Source organism: Phragmites australis, chromosome 22 (genome assembly GCF_958298935.1).
Source record: "Phragmites australis chromosome 22, lpPhrAust1.1, whole genome shotgun sequence".
Lineage (NCBI taxonomy): Eukaryota > Viridiplantae > Streptophyta > Magnoliopsida > Poales > Poaceae > Phragmites > Phragmites australis.
Window position 1 is genome coordinate 17,969,958 of NC_084942.1, and position 27,622 is coordinate 17,997,579.

The 27,622-nt window shown below is 43.1% G+C and overlaps 3 protein-coding genes across 8 annotated transcripts; 1 reads left to right on the forward strand and 2 right to left on the reverse strand.

Annotated features, from left to right (window-relative positions):
* Positions 1 to 5,659: 5,659 nt before the first annotated feature.
* LOC133905409 (large ribosomal subunit protein uL6m-like) lies at positions 5,660 to 8,259 on the reverse strand. 6 transcript variants are annotated; one of them, XM_062347170.1, is made up of 4 exons: positions 7,964 to 8,259; positions 7,690 to 7,773; positions 7,271 to 7,340; positions 5,660 to 6,412 (listed from the first exon to the last, which is right to left on the reverse strand). In XM_062347170.1, exon 4 carries the CDS (start codon positions 6,378 to 6,380, stop codon positions 6,069 to 6,071), a length of 312 nt encoding a protein of 103 aa, XP_062203154.1. In that variant the 5' UTR covers positions 6,381 to 6,412; positions 7,271 to 7,340; positions 7,690 to 7,773; positions 7,964 to 8,259; the 3' UTR covers positions 5,660 to 6,068. The 6 variants fall into 6 exon arrangements, with proteins under 6 accessions (XP_062203154.1, XP_062203155.1, XP_062203153.1 ...); XM_062347171.1 differs by having other exon boundaries at positions 7,690 to 7,776; XM_062347169.1 differs by having other exon boundaries at positions 7,690 to 7,874.
* Positions 8,260 to 17,360: 9,101 nt separating this feature from the next.
* On the forward strand, positions 17,361 to 19,861 carry LOC133904372 (rho GTPase-activating protein 2-like). The gene is made up of 5 exons (XM_062345838.1): positions 17,361 to 17,719; positions 18,311 to 18,431; positions 18,518 to 18,637; positions 18,794 to 19,024; positions 19,153 to 19,861. Exons 1-5 carry the CDS (start codon positions 17,361 to 17,363, stop codon positions 19,639 to 19,641), a joined length of 1,320 nt encoding a protein of 439 aa, XP_062201822.1. The 3' UTR covers positions 19,642 to 19,861.
* Positions 19,862 to 21,343: 1,482 nt separating this feature from the next.
* Positions 21,344 to 27,394, reverse strand: LOC133904741 (VIN3-like protein 1). Its single transcript, XM_062346262.1, has 4 exons — positions 27,203 to 27,394; positions 23,430 to 24,081; positions 22,730 to 23,040; positions 21,344 to 22,632 (listed from the first exon to the last, which is right to left on the reverse strand). Exons 1-4 carry the CDS (start codon positions 27,234 to 27,236, stop codon positions 21,536 to 21,538), a joined length of 2,094 nt encoding a protein of 697 aa, XP_062202246.1. The 5' UTR covers positions 27,237 to 27,394; the 3' UTR covers positions 21,344 to 21,535.
* Between the last annotated feature and the right edge of the window lie 228 nt (positions 27,395 to 27,622).

The following is a 27,622-nucleotide window of genomic DNA, read 5'->3' on the forward strand; positions in this document are numbered from 1 at the left end:
CTCCCCCTTTGTCAAATATACTCCAGTGAGCTCAACATCCACAGCACCGGACCATCCAGTGAGGTAAATCTTCCTAGGACTTCTCCAATTTGACCAAACTTTGCCCCGGTTGCGGTGACTTCTTCATGTATTGTATCTATGAGACCTACTAACATATATTCTTGACAAACATGTTAGTCCCATTAACTATATTATCATTAATCACCAAAATTACAATCATTACCTAATAGAGCCATTTTTGCTACAATATGTCTGTGTCTATACAGTAGACAGACGGATTTTATAGACAACCGTTTGTATTTAAAGACCCGTGAACGTTTTTAAATTTCACCGCCCGTCTCCCTGGCTCTTTTGGCTTCCAACACACACAAACCGCTCGTCTCCCAAGGCTCTTTTGGCTTCGTACACACACAACCCCTCGTCTCTCCTCAATATAAAGCGACGAGGAGTGTTCTTCTTCCTCACTCGCCATATCCAAGTGTTCCACTGCATTGAGAAGTGAGGAGTGTTATACGTCCTCACTCGTCATCCGCGTCGGAGAAGCTAGATCTCGGCGGGGGCCAATCCCTTTCATAGCACCGAGGTGAGTATTATATGGTTCCTTTCACTGCACCGAGGTTTTCATTACTTCGATCTGTGCAACTGATGGTACAACCTTATTTCCATCATAGATCTACAATGTCGCAATTCACAGCAATCAGGAGGTGGCTGGATGGGGTTATCCCTATGGCGGCTTCAACGGTGCGGATGCTTGGTGTCGACTTCAGCCCGGTGAAGTTCGTCTTCTTCGCTGCTGTGAAGGCCCCCTTTGTCAACCTTGTGTACACTGTCAACCACGTTCTCCATTCGGTTCTATCGGATGAAAATTTCTCTATTGTTGTTCATCAGAATGAAGATATTTTCGTCAACTGCAAGATAGGCCTGAATGCTCATTTCTTGTTGAACCATGGATGGCGGTTTGGCAGCAACACAGTATGGTTCTGGCTGATGTGTGAGATCATCAAGGTGCAGCAGATCTGGATGACTACGAGCTTCTAATTGAAGATGATTCTTGGGTTGATATTATGCTAAAACGTAGGAGGCTGAGATGATGTCTATTATCTCATATCTTTGAAAGATGATCGACCCAAGTTTGTCGATCACTTTTCGTCTTTTTGAAAGATGAAAAGTGATAATGCCAATCATTTTATTCTTTTGGAATACGGCGTTTATCGACGAATAATGATGTATAGTTAGCTAGGTTTATATGTTCTGAACAATGTGTAATTTGCATATGTGTGATGTTCTTAATATTTGTGATATATATGTAAATGCATGTGTTTTGTGTTCTGAACAATGTGTGATCGATGTTATGAATAATATGTGATTGATATTTCGAACAATGTGTCAACGTGTTTAATTTGAGAATCATAAAGTGTGTATCTGTGTGACCCTTTCTCCCAGCCAGGAAGAAAATTTGCTTAGAGGGGGGAAAGAGAGACATTGACAGGTTTTTTTTAAAAAAATCCGTCTATGACAATTAACACAGACGGGTGCAAACAAAACTCGTATATGAGTCTTAGTAATCACATACGAATTTAAATAGACACAGTTTGAGCCTCTTACTACGCACAAACAGTTATCTAAAAAATTCGTCTATGTGTAAGTGTATTACAGATGATTTGAAACTGTCTGTAACAAGCTCGATATCACAGACACTTTTATAGAAATAGAACATATAACCATTTATGATAGAGTTTAAAATCTATCTTTAAATACCTATTTTGGGGTAGTGACAACTTCAGTGGTGTTTGATGGCAACTTTAGTGGTGGTTGTGGTAGACATTTTATTGAATATTTGATAGCAACTTATGAGGATGTTGAGTAACAATTTTAATGTACATCCAGTAGCAATTTCAGTGAATATTTAGTAACAAATTGTATTTAGTAGCAAACTTTAGTGAATCTTTTGTTGCATCTTATTTGCAAACTATATAACAACTTCACCATGTGTGTATACTTCATTGAATATTTTGTAGCAATTTATATGAAGATTGTGTAATAACTTTAAATAAGGTAACAATTTTATTAATATTCGTAGCTATTTATGTGAAGACTATATAGCAACTTCATACGAGGTAGCAATTCAACTTTGGTAAATATTTTTATAGCTAATTATGTGAAAACTTCATTAGCAAGGTCTATGCATAACTTGCTAGCACAATTCTATGTAGCTTGTAGCTTGCCAGAGCATATAAAATATCTCCGAAACATATATCCGTAGATCTCATCGTAAGAAATATAACAGTACAATAAAATCGAAAACGGACTCTTAAAGTAAGTAAAACGAACTAGTACAACACTACGCCTCAAGCTTCAGCCAGCGGCCCACATCATGACAAAATTGCACTTCCGCTTGGCTAGCAATGGGCTCCGCTTGCGCCACGGAGCCATCCGTTGTGCCATAGACTTCCTGTTACTATTAGGATGGGCGTTAGAGCATCTCAAGAGATTTTTTTTTCTGGACAGAATTCCTTTACAAAGAGATTTTCATTTCTTTCAGCGTTTCAATGATTTCTCCTTATGATTTTTGTCACGCTAGGATTTTCAAGACCATTCTCTCCAGAACGGGATTCTCTTTCATTTCTCTTTACAAATCCATTCGAAAGAAAGTTATTGGAGATGAGAGAAAATAAAAAAAATAAGAATGGAGGAGAATCAGAAAAGAAACAAAATAAATGCACTATGGTTGAGGATGCTCTTAGACCAAGGGTGAAAATGGAATGTTGGCAAAAGCCAAGGTGACCTCAAGAGATCTTGCCGTAAAAAAATGTCATCTTAAACATCAATATGGTTCCGAGATGTTGGCCGTTAGCCTTTACTTTGATATTTATAAATTAAACTAATTTTTTTATGCAAATCATGCGACAGAAATGTGATTGACGTATGCAGCTTGTCCTGCCACAAGTGACCTAGGATCTATATACCATTTTCCATGCATGCTAATTACACCGAGCATCTCAAGTAAGCACGTAAGAACGAGGCCACAATGTATTGTAGTCTTAGAGAGTTAGAGTAATATGTACCACAGTGCTGCTTCGAAAGAGACATGATAAATAGTCGAAATAGAGCGTTGGGATAAATTACGGGTGTGTTTCTAAACATCATATCCCCTTATCGGCCGGGCCGTTAATCACACATATAGACACACGGTAATGCTACACATAGCGTGTAGCGTATTACTCTATATCTACTGAACAAAATTTTAGTAATAATTATTGAATCGTGTTTTACTACTGAAATTTTATTTGATAGTACTAAAATTTTATTCAATAGGTATAGAACCTAAGGTGTAGAATAATATATTGTATATATATGTATATGTATATGTGTATATATATATATATCTGTATATATATGTATATTGTATATATACACGATGGGCTACAATAGAAGTGTGGTACTTAAGCTGACAAACCTAGACAGGGATGCTTGTTTGGCGCACAAATGCGCAGCCAAATTAGCCCCTATCTCAGCTGGCTCAAACTCAACAAGGCAGAGCCGCACAGGTTGGCGTAACCGCATAAACATACAAATATTGAAGTGCCTGCCAAATAAAGTGGCTAGTAGAGAACTATAGATTAACAATTGCTAATTAAGGCCATCTAAGTTTGGGTAATATATATTTTTTCGTCTGATTTTGTCAACCACGACCGATGAACAATAACCGCGACGGACGAACAGTACTCGACCTAATGTGTGAACAGTACTCTCACCGGATAAACAGTGCCTGACTGATGAACAGTAACCACAACCACGACAATAAAGGATAATTAGGTAGATATATTAGAATTTATGTGGTTGAATAGAAAAGATATGTTAGTTATAGAAAGTTTGGATTCATGTGTTATAGTCGAATCATATCTTTGAGTCTTATTTGATTTGAATTAAAAAAATTAATCTGTACGGCTAATACCTGTCGGTCTTTAAATATGAGAGGATCATGACCGATTGAAACATCCAACATGCATATAATATTTTTCTACTTAGCTCCTGTAGTCATATTCCTCCTCCTTCTTCCTCCTGCTGCTACTCGTTCTTGATCTCGACGACCAAGGACAAGCCGTCGGTTGATCGTGCCCCGACAGGTCCCTCCCGGGTGCGATTTGCTGATAAAGATATGTTATTGTAGTGTCAGACTGTGTTTTCCAGATGCTGCTCGCCGTGTTAGTTGTCATTTACCGATTTGCTTCTAAATTGATAGCTCGTTGCTGTGAAAGCGCAATAGTTATCTCCGTAGCTGCACGTCATGTGCGTGTGGATTGCACACGAGGTGCTCGTATGTTGACGCAAAGATCTATATTTTTTGCGCCAACGTATAGTCTCCGCTGCCCCAACGCCGGGAGGGCATGGCGATACGCTGCCGCCGAGCCGCCCTTCTTCGCCGGCGCTTGCGACGACTCCTTCCGTGTGGCCAGCCGCCCCGCCGAGCCGTGTGTTTGTCCGTCCAAGGACGTGTGCACCCGGATTCCACTTTTGCATCCACATGCTGTGCCACGTGTGCGTCGGAGGTGGCGGGCGCCTACAGGAGACGATCGCCATGCCTGCCACGTGCCACGCCTACGTGTGCTACGTTGGTGGTACTCGCGATGCTCTCAGCTCAGACAAAAATAAATGCATTCTGAACCCAGAGTCACAAGGAGCATCAAGAATCTTCAGTTTAATGGCACATCAAGAACTCGAAAATTATTCTAGAAATAAAATATGGCATAGGGATAGCTCAATTCGGTTGTTTTGGAGCCAGTTCTACTCAAGAGTCATCTCAAAAAGGAGAAATTTTGTTTGAAAAAATAACAGGAGAGCATCGCGTTTTTGTTCTGCATTTGTTGTGGTATATACAGACAAATATATAGTTCTTTCTACAACATTTTATCACAGTGATTAAATTAAATAGAGGTATACAAAACAGATAACTGTTGTATTGTAGCCACAGATTTGCCAGTATAAATCATGTCTTACAACTTGCAACTATTTCAAGTCCCCGATTCTAGCTGTTGGATCATGTTCATCCTTATTTTACTCTAAAAACGTCTAAATAGGCCGTGCCTACTAGACCGGCCCGAGGTACGGCCCAGGCACGGCACTGTAGGCACAGTCCAGGCACGGCACGGCCCGATCACCGACGGGCCGGATCGGCACGGCACGAGGCCACAGGCCGTGCCTAGACCGAGCGTGCGGCACGACGGGCCGACACGGCACGGCCCAGCCCTGGCCGGCACGGCCCGGCCTGGCACAGCCCGGCCTGGCACGGCCCGGCCCGGCACTTATTTTCTATTTTATATATATATATTTTAATTTTTTAGCTATTTTTAATATTTTTTATCTATTTTTTATATTTTTATATATTTTCTATATATTTTTTATATATTTTTTTTTATCTATTTCGGCCCGTCGGGCCAAAATCGTGCCCAGGCCGACCCGGCACGATCACCGACGGGCCGTGCCGTGGGCCGAGGGGAAAGCACGCGGGCCGGCACGGCATGGCCTGTTACTGTAGATGGCCGTTTGGGCCGTGCCATAACCGGGTCGTGCCGAGTCGGGCCCATGCTAAGCCGGCACGAATGGCCCATTTGACCATGTTTATTTTGCCCCATCTCCTAAATATTTAAAAAATGTGGTATACAGGACAAAAAAAGGGGAGATAAAACTGAGGTAGAGTAGCGACCCTGCAACATATTTGCAGGTATAAATCATATGTTACAACATGCATCTATTTCCTGGACCTGGATCACGTTCACCCTTAATTTGCAATATCTCCCAAAATATAATTTTGACAGGTAAGGGTCCACACAGAACGGCAATCCATTCTGCAAGGCAAGGTTCGAGCTCAAGCGAAAAAATTGAAGTGGTAACTTATTCCTATGCATGGTCATAAAACATTCATTAGATGCCTTCCAGTGTGGGAGTCTGGGGCAATGATGATATGCCTATCACAAGAAAAGCACATCAAATTTGCGTTGCCACAAATGTGCTGCAGGATCAATCTTAAAGAGGTTAAGAACAGAACATAACGATCTGTCTCTGCGTCGTCACTTCTTTTGCTTCTTCCCTGGCTTCAGCTTGATAACTTCATCAATGTACAATATGCCCTTCCCCTTGTACACCTCTGGAGGTTTGCAGCTTCGGACAGCGCCCGCAAACTGGTGCACTCTATCCTTGTCAATGCCGGTGCAGCATATTATGTTGGGTTTGAAGCAGAAGACACGAACAGCAGGTGGAGCAGTGAACTGCACTTCATGGCTATAGCCCAGTTTCAGAAACAACTCACGGCCTTGGCACTCTGACCTTGCTTTGAAACCAACCCCAACAAGCTTCAGAAACCGGAAAAACTTGGCTTCCATTGCAGATGGATGAATGGTGGGTGCCGAGTTACCTTAAGACAAAGAAAAGGACAGTATAAATTTCTCATCAGATTATTGAACAATTTAGGTGGACATGCTGCCGGTATTGAGACAAGAGCAGTAAGATAAATGCGACATTCATTATCGGAGATATAAAAAGAACGTAGTTCAATCAATTGTTTACAGAACACTGCCAAGAAAAATCAAAAGCAAATAAATGAGACAGCACCATGCATACTCTTCATCCCATTTGTGGTGAACAGTACGACTTCCATAATTTTAAACCCAAACACTGAAGAAGGTGTTCAAAACCCACAAGGCAATACAGTGCGATGAATGGTAATTGTAAAGCACTTAAATTTTCTCCTCAAACCATCCCAGGTGCAAAAGAAAGGCAGATCTAATTAAGAAGAAAGGCACAATCAAACACAATCTTATCACCATTAACTAAATAAGGAATAAGAATAACACTGCATTCCATGGTATACAGACAAAAAATAATCTAATAACAGAATAGCAGCTGTCAAAAGGTTCTAGTCAGAGCAACTTGCTGAACATCAACCAACCGGGAACTGAGGAATGGGTCGTGATCCATGACTGAAGCCAGTGGCGGACCCAGAAATGAAGCAAGAGAGGTCCTAATTACCACGTACTAAAATTTTCACTAGTTTTCAATTTAAAGATGCGCGACCAAATGGCCTCTACGGCTCTGCCAGTCTGAAAAGAAAATTGATCAGTTATAGTGAAGATTGTGCAAAAGCTATTTCGAAGAAAGTTTTATATAAAGGGCAAAATAATTTGGCATGAATAGAAGCTGAATATAAATGGTCGTTAGGTATATAAATTGGGCACATAATGAGAAAGATAAGAGTGCAAAATGCTAATGTTACCTGGTAGCAACACCTCGATGGGTTAGTGGAATGCCTAGCTCTGCAGCAATTCCTGAAGCAGAAATAATTCCTGCAGAATTTGGATCCAAGTAATTCATAACTGGTGCCAATCAACATTTTAAAAGCAAAAGCCTGATCACTGACATTAACATCTTAACAAGGATGGATTGCAAAAGCAAAAGCCTGATCAGTACCAGTTATATGAATTCATCGCTTGAAAAAGTAAAAGCTCGACCACTGGCATTAACATGTTAACAAGGATGGATTGTTGCTTTGATTCTACAAATTAGTCCCCGATGAGAAAAACATGACAAAACCAGCAGCCATATTTCCAAACTGTTCAACGTTCGAGCTAGCCTAGCAACTGAAAGTGCCAGATGAATCCTCTGGTGCTAAAGCAAACAAGAGCGACATATTACCAAAGGATCGCCGCCTTGGACAGCTGATATTTGTACTTCACAAAGTATCAGCAGCTGAATTTAATTTTAGATTACCAGGACCATCTGCTGTCCAGATCAAAAGAGATCAATCATTGGAAAATACCAAAAGGATCTTGCTTTTCAATCGTATCAAAACTCCATACAGTATTCCAGCAAATCTCTGCCTAAATAACATCAAGAAACAAAAACATAACTCGAAAATAAAATAAAGTATGAGGTCCAGCAATCACGTTGAGAATCAGAGCACCCTTACACTTTCTTCTCGAACCGACCGATGATTATCTCCAATGTACAGAGGGAAACAAAATCTCCCAATCAAAACGCAGGAGCAGATGGTGTCCGCGGCGCGGGACAGGCCGAGCTGGTCGACGAGCGTCCGCGGAACTCTTGTCGGGGGAGAGCGCGCGCGGGAGGCGGAACTCGGCGGCGAACTGGCGAGGTCGTGAGGAGACGGCCACCGGAGAGACTAGGGAGCCGCCGGCGCGCCGCCGAGGGAGCAGGGATTAGGGCTAGGTGTTGTCGTGTACTCGTGTCGAGTCGGGTGGAGGTGACCTGACGGCAAGGAAGGGGCGCTGGGCCGCCGGCTAGAAGTATTTTGGGCTGGGTGGTTTTGGGCTGGTCCTGGGCCTATGCTATAGCCCCTCTAGCATGGTCCGTGGTCCAGTCCTGACTGAAGCGGCAAAAAAAGCCCAGCTTGAGCAGGGACATATTTTTTTAATTTAAAAAATTACAAATATATGCATCCTTTTTAAAAAATTGCCGATGTAGGCTCTATTTGGTTTAGCTTATGTTGGCTTTTACATCTCATAAGTAGAAAGCTGAATCAATCATTTTGCTTATAAAAATGGCTTCTGAGAAATAAAAACTATCATTATTACTGCAAGCTAGAAATTGATACGAAGGAACTAATATAGCTTATGAGAGATGATGTTCCGAGAAGTGTTACATATATTATACATTTCATTCATATTAAAAGTAGCAGGTTTTAAAAACAATTTTTGGAAAAACCTAAGACCAACCAACAGGCCCATAAACTCCTGTCGCCCGTTGGTATATGACAAGGAATTGCTGCATGACATTTCTCTACTCCCCACATAGTGACAGAGTATCTTTCCTCTACTTTACCATACGCAGATCAACAACGTAATTCACATTAGCAAAGCAGTAACAAGCTACTGGTCTACCCAAAGCTCCAGCTAAGAAGAGATTGGGCCAAGAATCAGCTATACTAGTGTTTCTACTTTTGCGCTACCATTTCGAGCCCGGCCTATCCTGGTTCACGTGCAGAGCTTTGGAGGGTTTAATTGTCTAGGCTGAATTGCTGATGCAATTTTGCATATTTATCCAAGAATTCTGGTTCCTTGATACCCCCAACATGCATCAAAAGTTTTGTAAACAGGTATAGTAGTGAAAATTGATCTCGTCTATTTGGAATTATAATGAAGCGACAATCCCTTCACTAGTATATGCGAGGAGAACCAAGGAAAATATTCGACAATGTATAGTGCCAATGTCGGGGATTCAGGCGTGTGATTACAGCTATGCCGCAGTTCATGATTTGGAGCAAAAAAATTGTGTCTCAGCTCAAGGACGTATGATGAGCAGCAGCATCCAGATGCTTCTCAGCGGCTGGATAAGCATGATACATACCCTAGAAGGCCTAAAAAAACATGTGTTAACACAATACTTCTACGCTTCCCTCCAGATCACATGGATCATATCATCTTTTGTAGCCCTTTTATTTTTTTTAATCTGATTTGGATTCGGATTCGGATGTCCGATTCAGTAAAGAAAATTTATACACGTGAAATACAAACTCAAAATTCGATATGGGTATTGAAATTCGATTCGAATTTGGGATGTGTGATTCGGTAAAAATATTTGGACATAGATGTCCAGGTAACACTGGCCTTTGAACTCCATTACCATTGTAAGAATAGAGAGTAAGTGCTAGGGACATCAATGGGTTCTGATCCTCATTCCTCGACGGAGAATTCCTATATTAGAAGACGGGGATGGGGCCAATTCCTCCTCCCCACGGGGGTTTAATTGGCAAAAAGCCCCCCCCCCCGGTTGGGTATGACGGGAGTGGGGACAGTTCCCCATCCCCATTTCCCGTGGGCCCCCCAAATATATGGCCTTTATATTTATTGACTCAACCGGTCTATCCTCAACTTATAACCTAGTCCATAGCATAATCAGCTCAAGTGCCCAGTCCAACCATCCCTATTCAACTTAGAGCTCAACTCATATAACGCTTAGTGGGGATGAGTTCTCCGTCGTGTCCCCATTCCCCGTACAGAGACGAGGATGGGGAGAAATAGTCCCCACGAGCAGGGACTGGGACAGGAGCATGCAATTTTTCTTCGTTCGGGAATGAGGATGGGGAACCATTCCCCACCGAGAAATTTCTCATCGACACCCCTAGTAAGCGCTCATACTCTGTTGCTTATTATACCTTTTAGTCATTTTTGTGTAACTGTTTCTCCAATATACAGGTTTGTTGGCATGATGTTCCATCTGGTGTATTTTTGCCTCTTGAAGGTGTTTATGTACAGCTGAATCATTTCTTTTTTACTTATATAGACTGTTGAACTTTAGCATGACTCTGCCAAAGAAACAAGTTGAATTATTAAGAGCTTAAGGTCGGGCCAGTATACAGAATTTTCATTTGCCTTTGCCCAAGAAATATATTTGGCGACCAAGATGATAATGCATTCGCAGACAGCTTGTGATTTGTTAGCGATAGTTGAATTCAATTGTCATTGAATATTTTTTTTGTCATTGACAGTTTGATTAAGGAAATAATTAAATGCCTTTACCTGCACTTTTATCAGTAGATATGGTGGTGCAATAAAATGCTTCAGCCCTAATGCTTGTTGTTACTGGATTCAGTAGCTACAGCTGATTTCGTTATCTTTTGTTTACCTTTTAGCACTAGAATCTGATCAACATCACTAAGACTAAAGATGGCAACGGGTGGGAATTACCCGCGTGCCCGCGGGTAAGAAACCCGACGGGTGCGAGATTGGGTTTCAATGCTTGCCCGCGGGTACAGGTACGGGTTTGATCTTAAATCTGATGGGTAAACGATCACGGGCAAAAAAAAGACATACCCGTGCCCGTGAACCCGTAAACCCGCTCCAATCACGTTACATGTGGGTCCAAGTCACCAATAGATATATAATCTAGGAGCTTAGGTATATAAATTCATCCTAATTACCCGCAAACCCGTGCTTTGGGCGGGCATACGGATGCGCCCGCGGGTATAAGATGCCCGGGGGTAGCGGACGCGGGTAGCATTTCTTACCCGTGGCGAGTAACGGGTACGGGTGCGGGCACGGATATAAGCTCGCAGGTACGGGTTTAAGTAACCTATATCCACGGGTATTTTACCCGTTGCCATCTTTAACTAAGACCAGCATGGAGCATCTCCACTGGCAAGTCGAATCATCAAAAAAAAATTTAGCGACACATGATGCGTTCGGTTGGCCTCTCCGCTCTCCAACCATGCCAAACCATTTGCATGGGACCCACGGTCAATAAAAAATTATTTTTCTCTCTCCAGCCCGAAACACTCACACGACGATCTGGTACAGAGTCAGTAGGTTTTACTATGTACAAATAATTGTTGATAGTAAAAAATGACACGGCTAAAAATTTTATGAATATCGGATGTTTCGTTGCTTAAGTCGTGTCATCATCGGAATATCTGGTGAGTAGAGTAGTTTAGTGTGAATGAGTTTGATTCTCTTAGAAATTAGTTCGGTCAAAGCATCGGATTATCTGGTTAAGTTCAATTTTGCAGAGAGTTTGTGTCGGTGGATGAACACCGCAAACGGGGATCCTGAGGGACCCCCTTTGAGATTCGACCGGGGGCTGATTCTGGATCTACCTCGTACGTGGGATTAATGCAAATGTATGGGATCTAGGCGGGACAGATGATCGTCAGTTAGTAGGAGTAAATACACAAGGGATTTAGACAGGTTCGGGTCACATGGAGCGTAATACCCTACTCCTGTGTGTCTGGTGTGTTATTAGTGCTCTTAGAATGCCTTTCTCTAGATCTCTGTGTTACAAAGTTTTTTGTTCTAAGTCTTGAGTTTCATCTGAACTTGGCCTCAGCTTCGTCCGAACTTCTCCAACCTCCAGGTTCGCTATTCTACGAAGTGATCCCCCCTTTTATCCTACCGGAGGAGGCTCGGCGTGCCCAGAACGGGGGCACAAGTTCCCGTAAATCATAAATGGAAAACAGCCATTATCGGTTGGTCCCGTCGGTCATTACGCCCCAACTTTAGCAGGTGCAGCGGGGGCTCACTAGCCAGCCGCTGAATATCACCGCATGCCCGTCCGGTTAGAATAGATCTGACACGGTCTGACGCGGCAGGGCGACAGGCGATACGCCTCGAGCCCATCAACGATATCTTCAAGCCGTTTTCCTTTATAGGCCCCGCAGGGTGACGTGCGATGGGATCCGTCGCATTAATTATCCCAACGCCTTCCTGCCAGGCGGTGGTAGGGACTGACGTACTCAGTACGACAGGCGTGAGGGGAGTGGTTGGATGTGACAGGCCACGCTCCCTCTTAAATGTAGCATTGAGCTTCCCACTAATTGACACCTATCGGTGACATGGGAACCAGGGGTCCCCGAGTCCCGAGGCCAGGACAACAGAATGCCACGTGGTGCTTTCCCGCTGGGACCATCTCCCCGAAGACCGAGAAGAGCCAGTTCCGGGAGGGGTGATCGGGGCCATGAACAGTGATCCCCGAGTACCCAGAGTTCCCCGAGAACCCGAGAAGAGACAGTTCCGGGAGGGGTGCTCAGGGCCATAAATAGTTGTCCCCGAGTACCCAGTGTTCCCCGAGGACCCGAGAAGAGACAAAACTGAGAGAGGACGCCCGGGGCTATGAACAGTGGTCCCCGAGTACCCAGAGTTCCCCGAGGACCCGAACAGCCCCTTGCCGGTGGACCCCACAAGGGCTCAACGGTGAGATGTCAACCGGTCACTTCCAACCACTCCCCCCCACGCATGCCGTACTGAGTATGTCAGTCCCTGCCACCGCCTGGCAGGAGACGTGGGGATATTTAATGCGACGGGTCCCATTGCACGTCACCCTGCGGGGCCCATAAAGGAAACGACTTGGAGATATCGTCGCTGGGCTCGAGGCGTATCGCCTGCCACCCTGACCATGTCAGATCTGCTCTGACCGGGCGGGCATGCGGGGTGTTCGGCGGCTGGCCGGTGGCCCCCCTGCACCTACTAAAGTTTGGCGTAATGGGCGACGGGACCGGCCGAAGGCGCATTTTTCAACCCCTGTAACATCAAGCTGTAGCCCCATGATGGTTGCTTTCTATTTATGGCGTACGGAAACTTGTGCCCCCTTTCTGGGCACGCCGAGCCTCCCCCGGCAGGATAAAAGGAGGGGGAGCACTTCGAAGAAACACAAGTTTTTGAAAGGTCCAGGCCGAGTAGAAGTCAAGTTTTTAGAGACCGGCACTTGCAGACCGGAGCTCAAGATTTGATAGATAGAGCAAAAAACCTTGTAACACAGAGATCTAGAGAAAGGCATTCTAAGAGCATTAATAGCACATTATACACACAGGAGTAGGGTAGTACGCTCCATGCGGTCCGATCCTGTCTAAAATTCCTTGCGCATTTACTCCTACTAGCCGATGATCACCCGTCCCGCCTAGATCTCATACATTCGCATTAAATCCACATACGAGGTAGATCCAGGATCAGCCCCTCGGCCGAATCTCAAAGGGGGTCCCTCAGTATCCCCGCTTGCGATATTCATCCACCGACAACACATTACAGGGGAGCCCTTGCGGGGTCCACCGGCAAGGGGCTCCTTAGGCCCTCGGGAAACTCTGGGTACTCTGGGTACTCGGGGACCAGCTGTCCTTTGCCACGAGCACCCCCTCCCGAGCCTAGTCCTTCTCGGATCCTCGGGGAACTCTGGGTACTCGGGTACCAACTGTCCTTGACCCCGAGCACCCCATCCCGGATCTAGCTCTTCTCGGATCCTCGGGGAACTCTGGGTATTTGGGGACCAACTGTTCTTAGCCCCGAGCACCCCCTCCCGGATTTGGCTCTTCTCAGGTCCTCGGGGAACTCTGGGTACTCAGGGACCAACTGTTCTTGGCTCCGAGCACCCCGTCCCGGGTCTGGCTTTTCTCGGGCCCTTGGGGAGATGGTTCCCGAGGGATGGCGCCACGTGGCAATGTCCTGTCCTGGCCTCGGGACTCGGGAACCCCCAGTTCCTATATCACCGACAGTTTGGTTCTCCTAGAAATTAGTCCCGTGAAACCTCTAGTGAAAGTATCGGATTATTTGGTGAGTTCAAGTTGAATTTTGCAGAAAGTTTGGTTCTTCTAGAAATTAGTCCGATGAAACCTCCAGTGAAAATATCGGATTATCCGGTGAGTATAAATACAAGTTTTTGCAAAAGGCTCAGGTCTCCTGGAAATTGGTCCGTCGAAAACTCCGGCGAGTACACATTGTACATCGGAATATCTGGTGTTCATTAAATAGAGTTTAGGGTTTTAGCCTGGTTGAACGCACTGTATGTTTCGGTGTTTAGAATTTTGTTCTCACTGGAACATCCAATGTTCAGTCCGAGTTCGAGTCGGTTTGATTTTTTTATATCTATTCGGATTCTTTTGATAGTTTTGACCGAAGAGACAGGTTGTAAGGAAGAGATAGAGTCTTATTCCATAAGCCCAAGTTCAAGCTACCCTAATAAATAGTTTGAGGGGGTGAAAGCCGATTGCATCATCAAGTCAATTGTCAATTTCATTGCATCTATTTTCTTTTACTTCATGCGTATAGACTAGTTTAGGGTTAGTTCTTGCTGCTGCTCAAATCCCCAAGGTTTGGACAGCATTACTTTGTTGATTTGCTTGTAAATCAACCGGACAATAATTCTTCTAGTTGTTGTTCGAAATTCTGTGATTGTTTGCTTGTAAATAAGTTATGATTTTTCTGTAAAATTGGGATAGCTATCAAGGATTTATGTGTTGCATGGGTTGCAAAATCTTATGCCAACAATATTATTTTAATGCTCATACATCAAACCAAAGATTGGATTCGAATCTTTTGCATGTGCATGGTTCAGCTGCTCTGCAGTGGGGATGAGTCTTCTCACTCTATGAGTCGGTTTTTTTTTATCACTGGAGATGGCCTAAGTGTCAGTTTTCAAGTTGAAAAAAAAGTATATGCGTCAATAAATCTGGAATTGATGTTAGATTGGTGGTCAAGTTTCTGGGATGTGTTGTGGTTTGGTATGGAAGCATTGTACGGTTTGGTCTATATGGAGTAGGTTGGTGGTCAAGTTTCTGGGATGTGTTGTGGTTTGGTCGTGTTTGCTGAATTTGGAGCATGTTTGATTCATGTTTAAGTTTGTCATATTTAAGGTTGGTTAAGTATGGTTTGTCATAAAAAGTGTGACTAAGAAATTTTTAATTACAAGTGTGATAAAATTAGTTAAAAAATTGAGTGTATGATATGTGTGTTAGGAAGCTAACAAAGTGTAGTTTATCATACTTATAGCAGTTAAATAAGCAACTGTTTAAAAATCTATAATGTGACTAACTTTAGATGTAGCAAATTTAGACGCGAACCAAATAGGCTCTCGATGTTTTATGCAAAAATTAACTTTATGAAACAAAACGTAAAATATTCAGATAGGAATAATAGGCTCTCTTTTTTAGATATTTTAACCTTACTATTGTCTGTTTATCAACTGCACGTATGGAAAATATGTGTGTGTGTTTTCCAGAGTTTATCTATGTCATTGAGCAAGCAAAGCAGTACATTAGTTCTTATAAAGGACCAAAACATTAATTTACACATTTTTTATGGCATGTTTGGTTTCCCGCATATCCTCAGTTTGACTCGTATGAATCATGCAGGCTGAGTTGAGACAGGCTGGAGAGATGCAGTAGGGTCTGTTTGGTTGGCTGCATGTGCTCAGCCTGACTGAGAAGAGATTGTGTTTGGTTGCCCGCATGAGTATATGTTGCATTATAAAGGAACTCACTTTTTTTTATCAAATAATATAGGGTTGAAAATATTTTTATAAATTAGTACATCACAAGATAAGAATATTAGTAATTTTTTATAATTTTTTGTGAATTTTAAGTAAATATTAACTTAGGATTTTGAATCAAACTAATTAAAATGGGTTACTAGTGAGCTCTAGTTTGCTCAAAAAATATTTAGAATTTTTAGATCACTTTTGTACCTAAATAAAATCTAAAGTTAAATAAGAAAAATATCACGCACAATGTTTTTGCATTGGGCAAGCCAGGCTCGCTCGATGCATTTTCACAGGAGGGTGCAGGAAAGAGGGCTGGTCCGAGCAACCAAACACGCGGCTGAGCTCGAGCGACTGCACCGACGGATGCTTGCACGAGCGGAGCGGAGCAACCAAACACGTCCTTAGTCTGCTGAGCTAGAATGTGATCAAGGACTTGGATTAGTTTCTTTTTAAACCTTATAACCATAAAACCTAGGGTTGTATTTATCATGCTTCCTAGAGTTCAAGCGTCTAAAATCTCTCGAAATTTAGATGTTTTAGGTGACCATATGAACCAACGGCTGCTAGCAAGTTTAGGGGAGGAGATTAGGGTTTGGGGTTTTAGAATTTATTGGCGACTCCGAGGGTTAGAGGGAGTATGGTAGTGTGGCGAGACGGTGGTGGTGCCACCAGAGCCGCGGACAACGAGAGGGGTTGGTAGCGGGGGTGAGGAAAATGGATTGATTAACATGACGATATATGGTGAGTACGGATCTGACGATAGAAGAGATGTCGGAGATAGTAAAAGACGGATGGGGGCAAGGGAGTGTGTCACAGCATCACAGGGAGAAAGAAGCACTAGAGAAAGAACAAAAGAAGAAGATGACCAGAGATCATTAAATTGGAATCTGATGGTTATTCGTAGTCATCTGAAAAATACATGTTTTGGGAGGTGAAGTTTAGCAATACCTTTTCTTTATAGCTAGAAATTGGTTTTCTAGTGTAAACCACTAAACAAGTGATTTTTCAAAAAAAAACAAATTGTTCCTTTGGGTAAAATTTTAAACTTTTTCAAACAATTAGATTATGAGAGTCTCCCATTAGAACAGATGTGGAAAAGGAAAAGGACGGTGGGCCCGGGAACTGTCTGCGCTTTTTCTGCGGCCAAAGCCACGGTCCGGTCGTCAGAGTTTGAATCCGGCGGCATTTTGCATCCCGCACCTTTTCCATTCAAAATTATTCACACTTCAGTCCACTCGTCCTCTCCGCCCTCTCATTAATGCTTCTCCTCTCTGACGGAGCTCAGCTGCTGCCTCCAAGAAGTAGAGAGAGAGAGAGAGAGAGAGAGAGAGAGAGAGAGAGAGAAGCCCGTTGCTTTTGCTTCGGTACTGTCCAAGAACTCCAGCGAGAGGGAGGGAGAGAGGCGACGAGGACTTGGCAAGACGTAGAGAGGGAGAGGAGCTCCGATCCGTGTGTCTGCTGCTAGTTTCCGAGGTGTCCGACGAGGAGAGAGAAGCTGGGCTGGAGGGTCGGAGAGTTTAGAGGGAGAAAGTGGGGTGCGACGTCCATGTCTTGGGGTTGGGTTGCTGCGTGAGGGGGGAGGGAGGGAGGAGGAGGAGTCAACGGGGATGATGGGGGTGGTGGTGGTCTCCAGCGCGGGGTGCAAGGGCGGCGGCGGGGGGAAGAGGGGCTCCGCCGGCGGAGGGGAAGAAGAGAGGCGGCGTCGGGCGGTGCTGGAGCTGCTGCTCGCGGCCGTGCGGCGGTCCGTGGTGGCGTGCCGGGTGGAGCGTGGCAGCACCGGCGCCGGGTGGCCAGCGGAGGAAGAGGAGGACGAGGAAACGGCAGCGGCTGCGCTTGGGGAGATGGAGATCGGGTGGCCCACCGACGTCCGGCACGTTGCGCACGTCACCTTCGACCGCTTCCACGGCTTCCTCGGCCTTCCGGCCGAGTTCGAGGTCGAGATGCCCTGCCGCGTCCCCAGCGCCAGGTGAGCCACCACCATCCACCCCCCCCCCCCCCCGCCCTCCCTTTTCTCCATCACCATGGGATTCAAAATCAAAGCTTCCGTGTAGAAGCTCTGGGCCAGAATCCCCGTGAAAGTTTCGATTTTTTAAAAGGATGGCCGCTGATTCCGAGTGTTCCCAATTTTGAACAGCTCCTTGGCCTGAGGATGCAGTTTCTTCAGATAACTCAAGCAACTTCAGTTTCTGCAGTCCTCAAAAAACAAAAACAAAACTTCAGTTTCTGCAGCTATATGCCTGGATCTGACCAATACGGCAGCAATTTTGAATTTTGAGTATTCGCTTTCTTTTTTCTTATGCACTGTTTAAAAAAGACACAGTTGCAAGATTGTGGTCAATGGTAGGATAGCTCATAGAAATACTTTTGTACAATTACAGCAACATAGACACTCATCCAATGGAGTTCTAATTTCTGAGCCACTCATCCAATCAACAGCACACTGTAACAAAGCTGAATCTACGATGCGCTACACGAAGTTCGCCCAAGATTTGCTGTTTGAACTTATCAACTCGTGAGGTATAATTCAGCAAGCTCATTTTCTTTTGCCTTTCTGCAGCGCCAGTGTATTTGGTGTATCGGCTGAATCAATGCAGTGCACCTACGACGGCAAGGGCAATTCTGTGCCAACGATATTGCTCCTCATGCAGGAGAAGTTGTATGCCCAGGGAGGCCTGAAGGTGGTCATCCATTTCGAACTAAGCTTTCTGACTGTTTTCGATGAGAAGTGAACCCGGATCTGCTCATATTGATGTTGCATTTTCAGGCCGAGGGGATCTTTCGCATAAACCCGGAGAATGACCAAGAGGAACATGTGAGGGACCAGCTAAACAAAGGAGTCGTTCCTGAGGACATTGATGTTCACTGCTTGGCCAGCCTCATTAAGGTAGAACATCTGCGTCTTACTAAATATGAGATAATTACGAAACTATGTTTCAGCTACAATGTCATCCACCTACCGTTACCAAATTTTGAACAAAACACTCTGCATCAGTTTTATGAAATAAAGGAACTGAAACTTCTATGCATTTGGATTGGACAGGCATGGTTCAGGGAACTTCCAGAAGGTGTGCTTGACGGCCTCTCCCCTGAGCAAGTGCTGCAATCCAATTCTGAAGGGGAATTCATCGAGCTTGTGACGCTGTTGCGCCCCACTCAGGCGGCGCTCCTCAATTGGGCCGTTGAGCTAATGTCTGACGTTGTCGAAGAGGAGGATCTGAACAAGATGAACGCCAGAAACATAGCCATGGTGTTTGCCCCCAACATGACACAGGTAATCTCCATTCCACTGTTCTTGCAGGATAGGAGCTGATCTGCATGTAGTTCCCATACAAGAAAGGCGTGAGCAATTGGTAATTTTTCATTACTTCAGCTAAAATTTACTCTTTTGATCTGTGCTAGATGTCAGATCCATTGACAGCCCTAATGCACGCTGTCCAAGTCATGAACTTTCTCAAGACATTGATCTTGAGGACGCTTCGGGAGCGCGATGATGCAGCTATGGGAGAGGAGTACACACCATACTCCTCTCCAGCATCATCCAGCAGGCGTTACGACGCTGAATGCTTTGGCAGCGAGCGGGACATGGACGGAAGCTGTGAGCTGAGCGATATGCACAGCCAGATCAGCAGGTCTGGAGGACAGGCGGATTATCTTGTGCGGTACAACACCTGTTTCGACAGCGAGCAAGAGGTCGATGATCGTCTGAGTGAAGTCGAAGAAGGGTTCTTGCGTCGGCTGGAGCGCGATCTGGAAGCGGGTAGACCGGAGGAAAGCTCAAGAAAAGAGTGCAAAATGAACTCAGAGGTGGTTGCCATGGAGGATGTCGAGCTGAAAGGTGAAAGCAAAGCCGTGGAGAAGAAGGAAGAGGGTTCAGAGTCCCTGAAATGATTTGAATTCTGTGTTTCCAGCTAGTAAATCTTGTGATTTACCGACTAATGGATCGTTTTGTCAACACCTGGTTGAATGTGTTATTGCTGTAGTGAATGTTGTCGAATCAAGGTTCGAAAATTCACTTGGGACTCGAAAACTGCCCCTAGTGATTTTCCGAAATTCGTGAAAACCGGAAAATTCGGTTGAAATTCGGTGAGAATTCGGACAAATTTATAAATCAGAGGCAAAATTCAAATGAACCGACCATTTGGTAACTGCTCCATCGAAAACTGACTATATTTTTCGCATTTCATTTGTGGTAAAAAACTGATCGAATTCCATTGAAAAACGTTTGGTTTTATCAAAAAGCGTTCAGTTTTTATCAAATTTCAGTGAACTTCAAGAAAAAACAAAAAATAGTTCAACATTGTAAAATCAATTTTGTTGGTTTCCTTGTAATCAAGTGAAAATAGCTCATCTGATATTTAAATCAAGTGAAACAAATTTTGTTGGTTTCGTTGTAATATGATCTACATAATAAAAGTATTTATGCTTATGAAAATGTTGTCTATTTTCTATGAGAAAATATATTTGCTAAACCTAGTTAAATGCATTAATTCTTTGCTAATCCAGAATCATGAAACCAATTTTTTTAGTCTTCTTACATGGTCCTATGTCTTTTTAAAATACATGAATTTATGAAATAGTTATTGCAACAGGCAGGATGATGTAAATGCGTTGCAACTAGATTAATTCATAACTAACCCACCGCACATCCAAAATTAGTGAAAACACTTTTATTAGTTTACTTATACTATACTTTATATAGAAAAAATAATGATCGACATGAAAAAATTAATTACAGTGTCATTTCTTAACATGTTCACTTTATGCTCGTGAACTTTGAAAAAATCATAGATAATTAATAAAAATCTAAATGAAGTGAAACAAATTTTAAATATCCTCTTAAGATACGTCCTATACAAGAAAAATATGTATTTGCATATTAAGCTTTTCCTTAACGTGATGGATCAAATCATCATGTTTATACAGCCCATTTCAGTATTTTTCTTTTTTTTAACTTCCTCCATATAAAATATGATGCAAACGATATTATTTTGAATTTTTTTCACATAAGGTCTCAGAATTATCTCTAGTATTTTTAGAATTTATTGTGATTTTTTGATTTTTTGAATATTTTGAATTCAAATTTGAAAACCGGTCGAATTCAGAATTCGTTGCAGACCGAATTGACCGGTTTTCGCAAATATCAAGCGGTTTTTGACACTTTTTCAAACCCTATGTCAAATTGGCTGATCCTTGAATGTGGGCATATGTACCCTTGGGCCAATATTTCGAAATGATCGTTATTGACTATCTAAATTTTTTGTGATGTTGGGGCCTGAACGCCAAGGACATGTTTGGTTCCATAACAAATTGAAATCTGAACGCCGTGACAACGAATTTCCAGTTTTCCATCGACTTGTTTGGTTACATATGAAATTGAAACCCGAACGCCAATGATTAAAATTACTTAGCTATTTACTTTGCTAGGTTCAAAATCAGTAATGTTTAGGCGCCGTTTGGAACGCAAGGATTTCATAAGAATTGTGTAGGAATTTGATAGGAAACAGTTCTATTCTAGCAGGAACCAGAAAAAAAATTATCACATTCCAAACAGGGTTCTGAACATGTCGCTGAAGAATGAACTCCATAAACCTGATAAGAACTTTCTTAAGAGCCATCAATATATATTATATCATCACGGCAAATATCCAAGCACAGCAACATCAAGCTAACTACATATACATTTATCAGAAGGTAAGAGTAGCATTACACTATGATCCCGGTTACTTTCCCCTTGTAAGAATATTAGAATATTAGATACCAGTTTGAGTTTTTGTCTATCCGGTTAGTGCCATAGCTTAGTACAGAAACCAGTTCTTGGCCTCTTACTGGAAACAATTTCTTCAAAGGAATCCAAAAGCTGCGCAGCCAGACTACTGGGCTCATCAAGGAGGGTGCGGATAAAGGTGATCACAACTCTCCGCTCCTGCTCTGTCGATCTCAAGCTAAACCAGGTTAGGAATTTCATTCTGAAATCCTTCTCGATGTGGCTAGAACATTCCAACCGTCGTATAATCTTCACACAGTACTCATAATTATCATCTAACTGGCCTAACCTACGGGAGACGAGCCTAGCTGAGCCAACCACTAAATTGCTGTCATCAGCACAGGTTTCCTGCTCCAAGTCTGATGTCTGCTTGCGACTGTGTGATTGGGATTCCATGGCCAGTGCCTTCCCTACATGCCCCTCGGCACAAGTCTCGCAATCACCACAACCGTTTGACTGTGTCAATGCGTTCTTTCCTGAACTACATCCGTTCTCGTTCAGGAAACACTCTGTTGGCATGACTACATCTGCATTTAGGTCTGGGACCGAGGTCTCATTAAGATTGAGCTTGCGGGAGACACCATGTGTGACTTGATCCTTATCTGGTATCACAGAATCACTCTGATCACATGAATCTTCAATCTCATCTTTACAGATCGTACTGGGGTAACCATTCTCCTCAGCCCATCCTTTCCGGAAGACATTACCCAGCTGGCACACCTTGAAGCCTGATGACATACCATTTTGCCTCTTGCCATCTCTCTTGGCTGTCGATGAACAACCTTCTGCTCCGTGCTCTATATTCTTGTGAATGATCTCCACACTCCTGGTAAAGCACTTAGACTCGGAATGGCCCAGTTCACCCTCCTCAGTAAACGAAATAATCCGGAAGGCATACTCTTGGCAGGGCTGCAGATTGGATATCAGTATCCTTCTTTGGTCCTTAGGGAAAACAGCAGGCTCTCCTGTGTAAGGTGGTTCTCTGCCATTCCAGTACCAGAGTTTATAGCCTTTGACAGCATGATATTGTGACGAAACATTTTCCTTAAGAACCAACACCAATGATGAAGCTGTAATATCTTCAAATCTAAACCTGCAGGCGGCAGGAAGCGTATCTGCATCATGGAAAGAAGTACACAAGGTTCATAAACTGTCAATTGCACAATGCATCTACTGGAAAGAGGTAAACTTTACAAGACTGAAATAATTTACCAATTTGTTTTGTATCAGATTGAATGTTTGACCTCAGCCACTCATCTGCCTTTTTAATTGCTAAAGAGCAAAGTTTCTGCACATCCGCAGCAACAGGCAGCCGGCCTACAATGCCGCGGGCCAGCTTGGACGATACACCATCAAGGGGGCCAACTTCAGTTTCCAGCTTTGCTTTTGCATCCTCTACGATCTGATGCAACTCTTTAAAACGAGTTGTGCCATCCAAAAGTCTATGACTCAGATATATGCGGGAACAGAGAATATCAACCCGACGAGCATCTTTAGCAACCACCAGCTGCCTCTTCCAGCACCTGCTCAACATATTTCAAAGATGTCATTAACTTAAAAAACAACAAAGAATGTTTGCAAAAGAAGAAAAAAAGAGATACAGGAATAAAAGTTCACCACAGCAGAACTCATCAGCACAGAATGCTATACGTAACTACAAACATCATTCTGATGAATGCTTCATCCAATATTTAGAGTGCAAAAATGTTCACCAATATTGACAATCATCCAGAATAAAAATTTTTAAAACCCAATAGAGTTAATGGTGCAAAGGTCTGGATCAGATAGCTAAAAGAATATTCGGGGCTGACAGCGGCCAACAATGCTTCATGTAGCATGGATCAAGTCACATTTAGAACTTTTCCATCTAGAAATAAAGATTACTGTCCAAGGTAGATGCAAAATCACTCACCCAAGTATTCCAATAACCTTTCCACATGCAGCGCAACAATAGTTACCATCAAGCTGTATAGATTGTCCAAGTTCTATGCATCCTGCCTTTCGATGCTGAAGTGCACACTCAATGTGGCAGGATGACTCACAGCAATCCCTATCACCAGTCTCCGATGAGCAGACCAGCCAAAGGCTAGGATCTTTGTTGTCATCAAAATGATGACAAATACAACATGAACACCTCTTACAAAATGCATTATCAGAATTCAAGACAGCTTTACACGCTGAATTTATGCATATCCTTGTGCTAGGAGGCTTTGTATCGTGAGATATTCCATTTTCACATAGTTGAACATGATGGTCCCCCTTTCTTGGCTGCTTTTTCAGAGCCGGACTACCAGTAAAGCTTGAGTTATTATAGTTATTTGAGGATACTTTCTTTGAATCAATGTTCTTGCACCTCTTTACAGTCACTGTTCTTGGTATTTCTTCCACTGATTTGCATTTCGAAATGCAAGGATCTTTCTTTTCTGTGTTAACACTAGCATCATTTGACTCTAGTTCTGGAAAAGAACTCAATGGTTCCTGGGCATTTTCTGAAACAGTGTTGCTGTCACCAGAAGGTCTATTTTCTTCAGGTGCACTTGAAGCATTAGAAACATTTGTTAACACTGCAAACCACAAGGCATAAAACAAAAAAGGTTTAAGTTCTGATAATAGTCATCCAAGGAAATGTGTATAAGCCAGTAGAAAGGATGCCTTCCAAAGTAACTCAGGTGCTGAAAAAACAAGTCTGGTCAGGCATGTTATTCAGACCTAATTTAGGGCATGTGAAGGGAGTGTTAACATGACATCTTCAAAGAAAAGAAACCAAAGAAGCTCAATGGCACTTCAATGAACTGAGAGTCATATTCACAGATGTATATTTGTTCGATAAAATATTACTGGGCTACTAGTGTGCAGCCGTACATTGCATGATATCAGATTAAACCCAACAGCCTTTTGCAATCTAATGCTAATGACACTCGTTGTATTCATATGTAGATCTTTTTACTCCTCCATACACTTCCATCCACCACACAAGCCAAAACAAACATTTGACTAGTGGATCGTTCCAACATGATGGAACGGAAATCAAATAATATTGAGTAAATGAATCGGGTTGAATATAAAAAAGGGAAAATTTGATGAAAATGCACCACAAAGTTTGCAGTTCCGTAAACTGCAACAGGCCATGAGACTGACATGGGTCATGGTTCCACATCAGTGCGACATCTGATGACATTTTCCAAAACAACAAACTTTACATTGTAATTTATCAAATTTCTTATTGTAGAATATTATTCTTGCCAGATTTGAACCTAACGAAAATAAGAAAGGTTTCTATAAATGTTTCCCCTTTCTGCAGGACTAAAAGGCCTTCACAGTAACAGCTCAACTTTGCAGAAGCCCATACTTTTGGGATCAAGGATAACAATTTGACCTTAATACTTGTTGAACATTTGAATAAGCAACACTGAACTGAACTAATCCACATACCAAACTTCCTAGCTCCACATGCAGATTAAATCAAGAAAGGCGATTTACAGTAACTTAATTGAATGTTTTCACTACACTCCCTCAAGCCCAACATAGATTTAAACATATATTTGTTTTATGGGGGTTCCTTTTAATTTCAAAATAGATGCCATTTCGGGTTTCAGAGGTAACATTTTGGCAGCGGTGCTAGAGAAACGTGTACAAAATCAAATGGGCATATTTAGTCCTGGGAGAGTAATTCTTAAGAAAGCATCAATAAATAAGCGGCAATCAGTAGTACTACCCATAGTTGGATACACCCGCACCATGGTGTCACAGCACAGGACCCCTGTGAAATTGATCCTGCGCTGAAACAGAACAAGAACCAAATCAAGCTATAGATGGTTGCATAGATTAGGTTAGTGCTCCACAGCAGCAGTAGACAAACCCACCTGCAGCTGACTGGATCACTGGATGGATTGAAGAGAAGGAAATATTTGGGTTTGATTGCTCATGGCAAAGAAGAGACCCCATGATGAAAATTCAAGAAATCGAAGCAAGTTAGGGATTACCAGAAGATCTGAATGGACCCCCACTCAGCACCATCCTGGCAGAGGGAGGGGGGAGGAGGAACTGCTGCCGAGTGAGAGAGAAGGATGGATCCCATCAGGGAGGCGGTTGTGAAGGTATGCTACGGTGGACGGGAGCATGCTCGGCCGCGAACAGGGGTTCTACTGTTCCCCTTTGCTTGAGAAATAGAAAGAAAAGAGCAAAGCAAGCCTCTGCGGTTTAAAGAGTTGCTGCCTGTTCAGTTGTGGCAAGATACCAAATTCTATCGACAGGTCTGTTTGGTCTGATGTCGCCAAAGTTTCTGTTGCCAAAACTTGACAACTTCAACCAGATCTACTAACCGTTGATATGAGCTAAAATTTTGGTAAATGTTCGTTTACTTCAGCTCTTTGGTTTATTGTTAGAGTCAGTGTGCACAATCAATTTGGCCACAAAGATTTTGCAACTCAATTGATTGCACATAGATTTCCCCTCATAATTTAGGCGTTGTTTGGTTTGTGCCCAAATCTGCCCATGGAAACCGAGCCAAGCATCGGCGTACCAAAATCCGAGCAGCAAAATTGGCCATCGTTTTGGCCAAACTTGGTTCCAAAAAAATTAAGAGGCAAAGAATATATAATATTACCAAGCTTTTGGCATTAAACAAACGGAGGCCAAATATCTAGGATTCTTGAATGTGTTAAGATTTTCTTTTCCTGTGGCCTTGTGGGGAGCTCTTACATCTCCAAACTTGCTTCTCAATAATTTGATATGCTGCCAATGCACAATAAACTGGAAACACTAAACTGCGGATATTCATGCATGTGTTCCTGACAAATCAATAGCCGTCCAATAGGAATCTTTAACACGGATAATATTTTGATCCCTTTATGTGAAATCCTTTTTCCCCTCATTACCGTAAATATACCTGATGCTATAAAAAACTTGTTTATAGTACACAAAAAAATCTCACAAACATGGAAGCTTGCATTTGTATGCATTCAAAATCGGTCTGTCTAAGTTGGATGTTCAGAATTTCCTTTTAAATATCAATGAAAAGTGAGCTATATTATGTTGAAGCCTTGAACCTTTCCAGTGGAAAGTCCCTCTTTTTCATAGTTTTCCCTACTAAAATATGAAAAAGAGGCACGAACTGAACCGATAACACCAGCAAAACCGCAAGAGTTGTGAATAAGAAACCACAACGCACTAGTGTGGAAAACTAGACAAACAGAACCAGGAGCAAAACAGATTTAAATAGATGCCAATTTAAGAGACCGCTTTTGAATCACAGATAGGTGCCGCTTCGGGGCGATGTTTCCTACCAAATGCTCCAATTAATTGCTGAATGGCAGCGGTGCTAGAGAGACGCGTATAACATCAAATTGGGCAAGTTGTGTATAATGCCGGGCAAACAATCCAGACCGGGGTGAGAGTAATTCCTAAGAAGAAAGCATCCAGTGGATGTTAGTATCACACCGTAGTAGCATAGCTAGCCGACAACGTACTAACACGCGCAGCTAACCGAATCGAGCCATGGATGACGTACGGACTAGGCTACCGCTAGTAGTATATCATCACCACGCAGCAGCAGCAAGCAAGCAAACAATTCCATCCCCGCAGCTAACCGGACGGATTGGATTCGGCGTTCGATCGATCGCCCACGGCAAAAAGAGGAGAGACCGCCACGCGGAGCGAACCCGAGCGAGCGAGGCTGGGGCTTACCGGCGAGCTCGGGAGTGTCCCCGTCCGACTCCATCCCCGCGGCGGGGCGGGGCGGGGTCGTCTGAGGAGGAGGGCGCCCGCCGAGCAAGCGAGGAGACGGGCGGTGACGGCGGGAGGGAAGAAGGGGGCGGCGAAGGGGGTTCGCTGTGGGGCCCACTTTGGTCCGGACGCGCACTGGTTCGGAAATTTCTCTTTCTCGCCGATATTCCGCGATTTTTGCCACATTTTCTTTACCATTTGATGCTACACTTTGTTGGGTTATCTCTTGGAAGGATAATGACGTCGTTTAAAGTGGTCAAATAGGTGTTCTTTTTTGAATTTAAAATTATACAACGGATTATATAGAAACTGAAATATCTGGGTTCAGAAATTTAGAATAGGACTATATAGAATCTGAAACTTTCATATTTAATTTGGAAC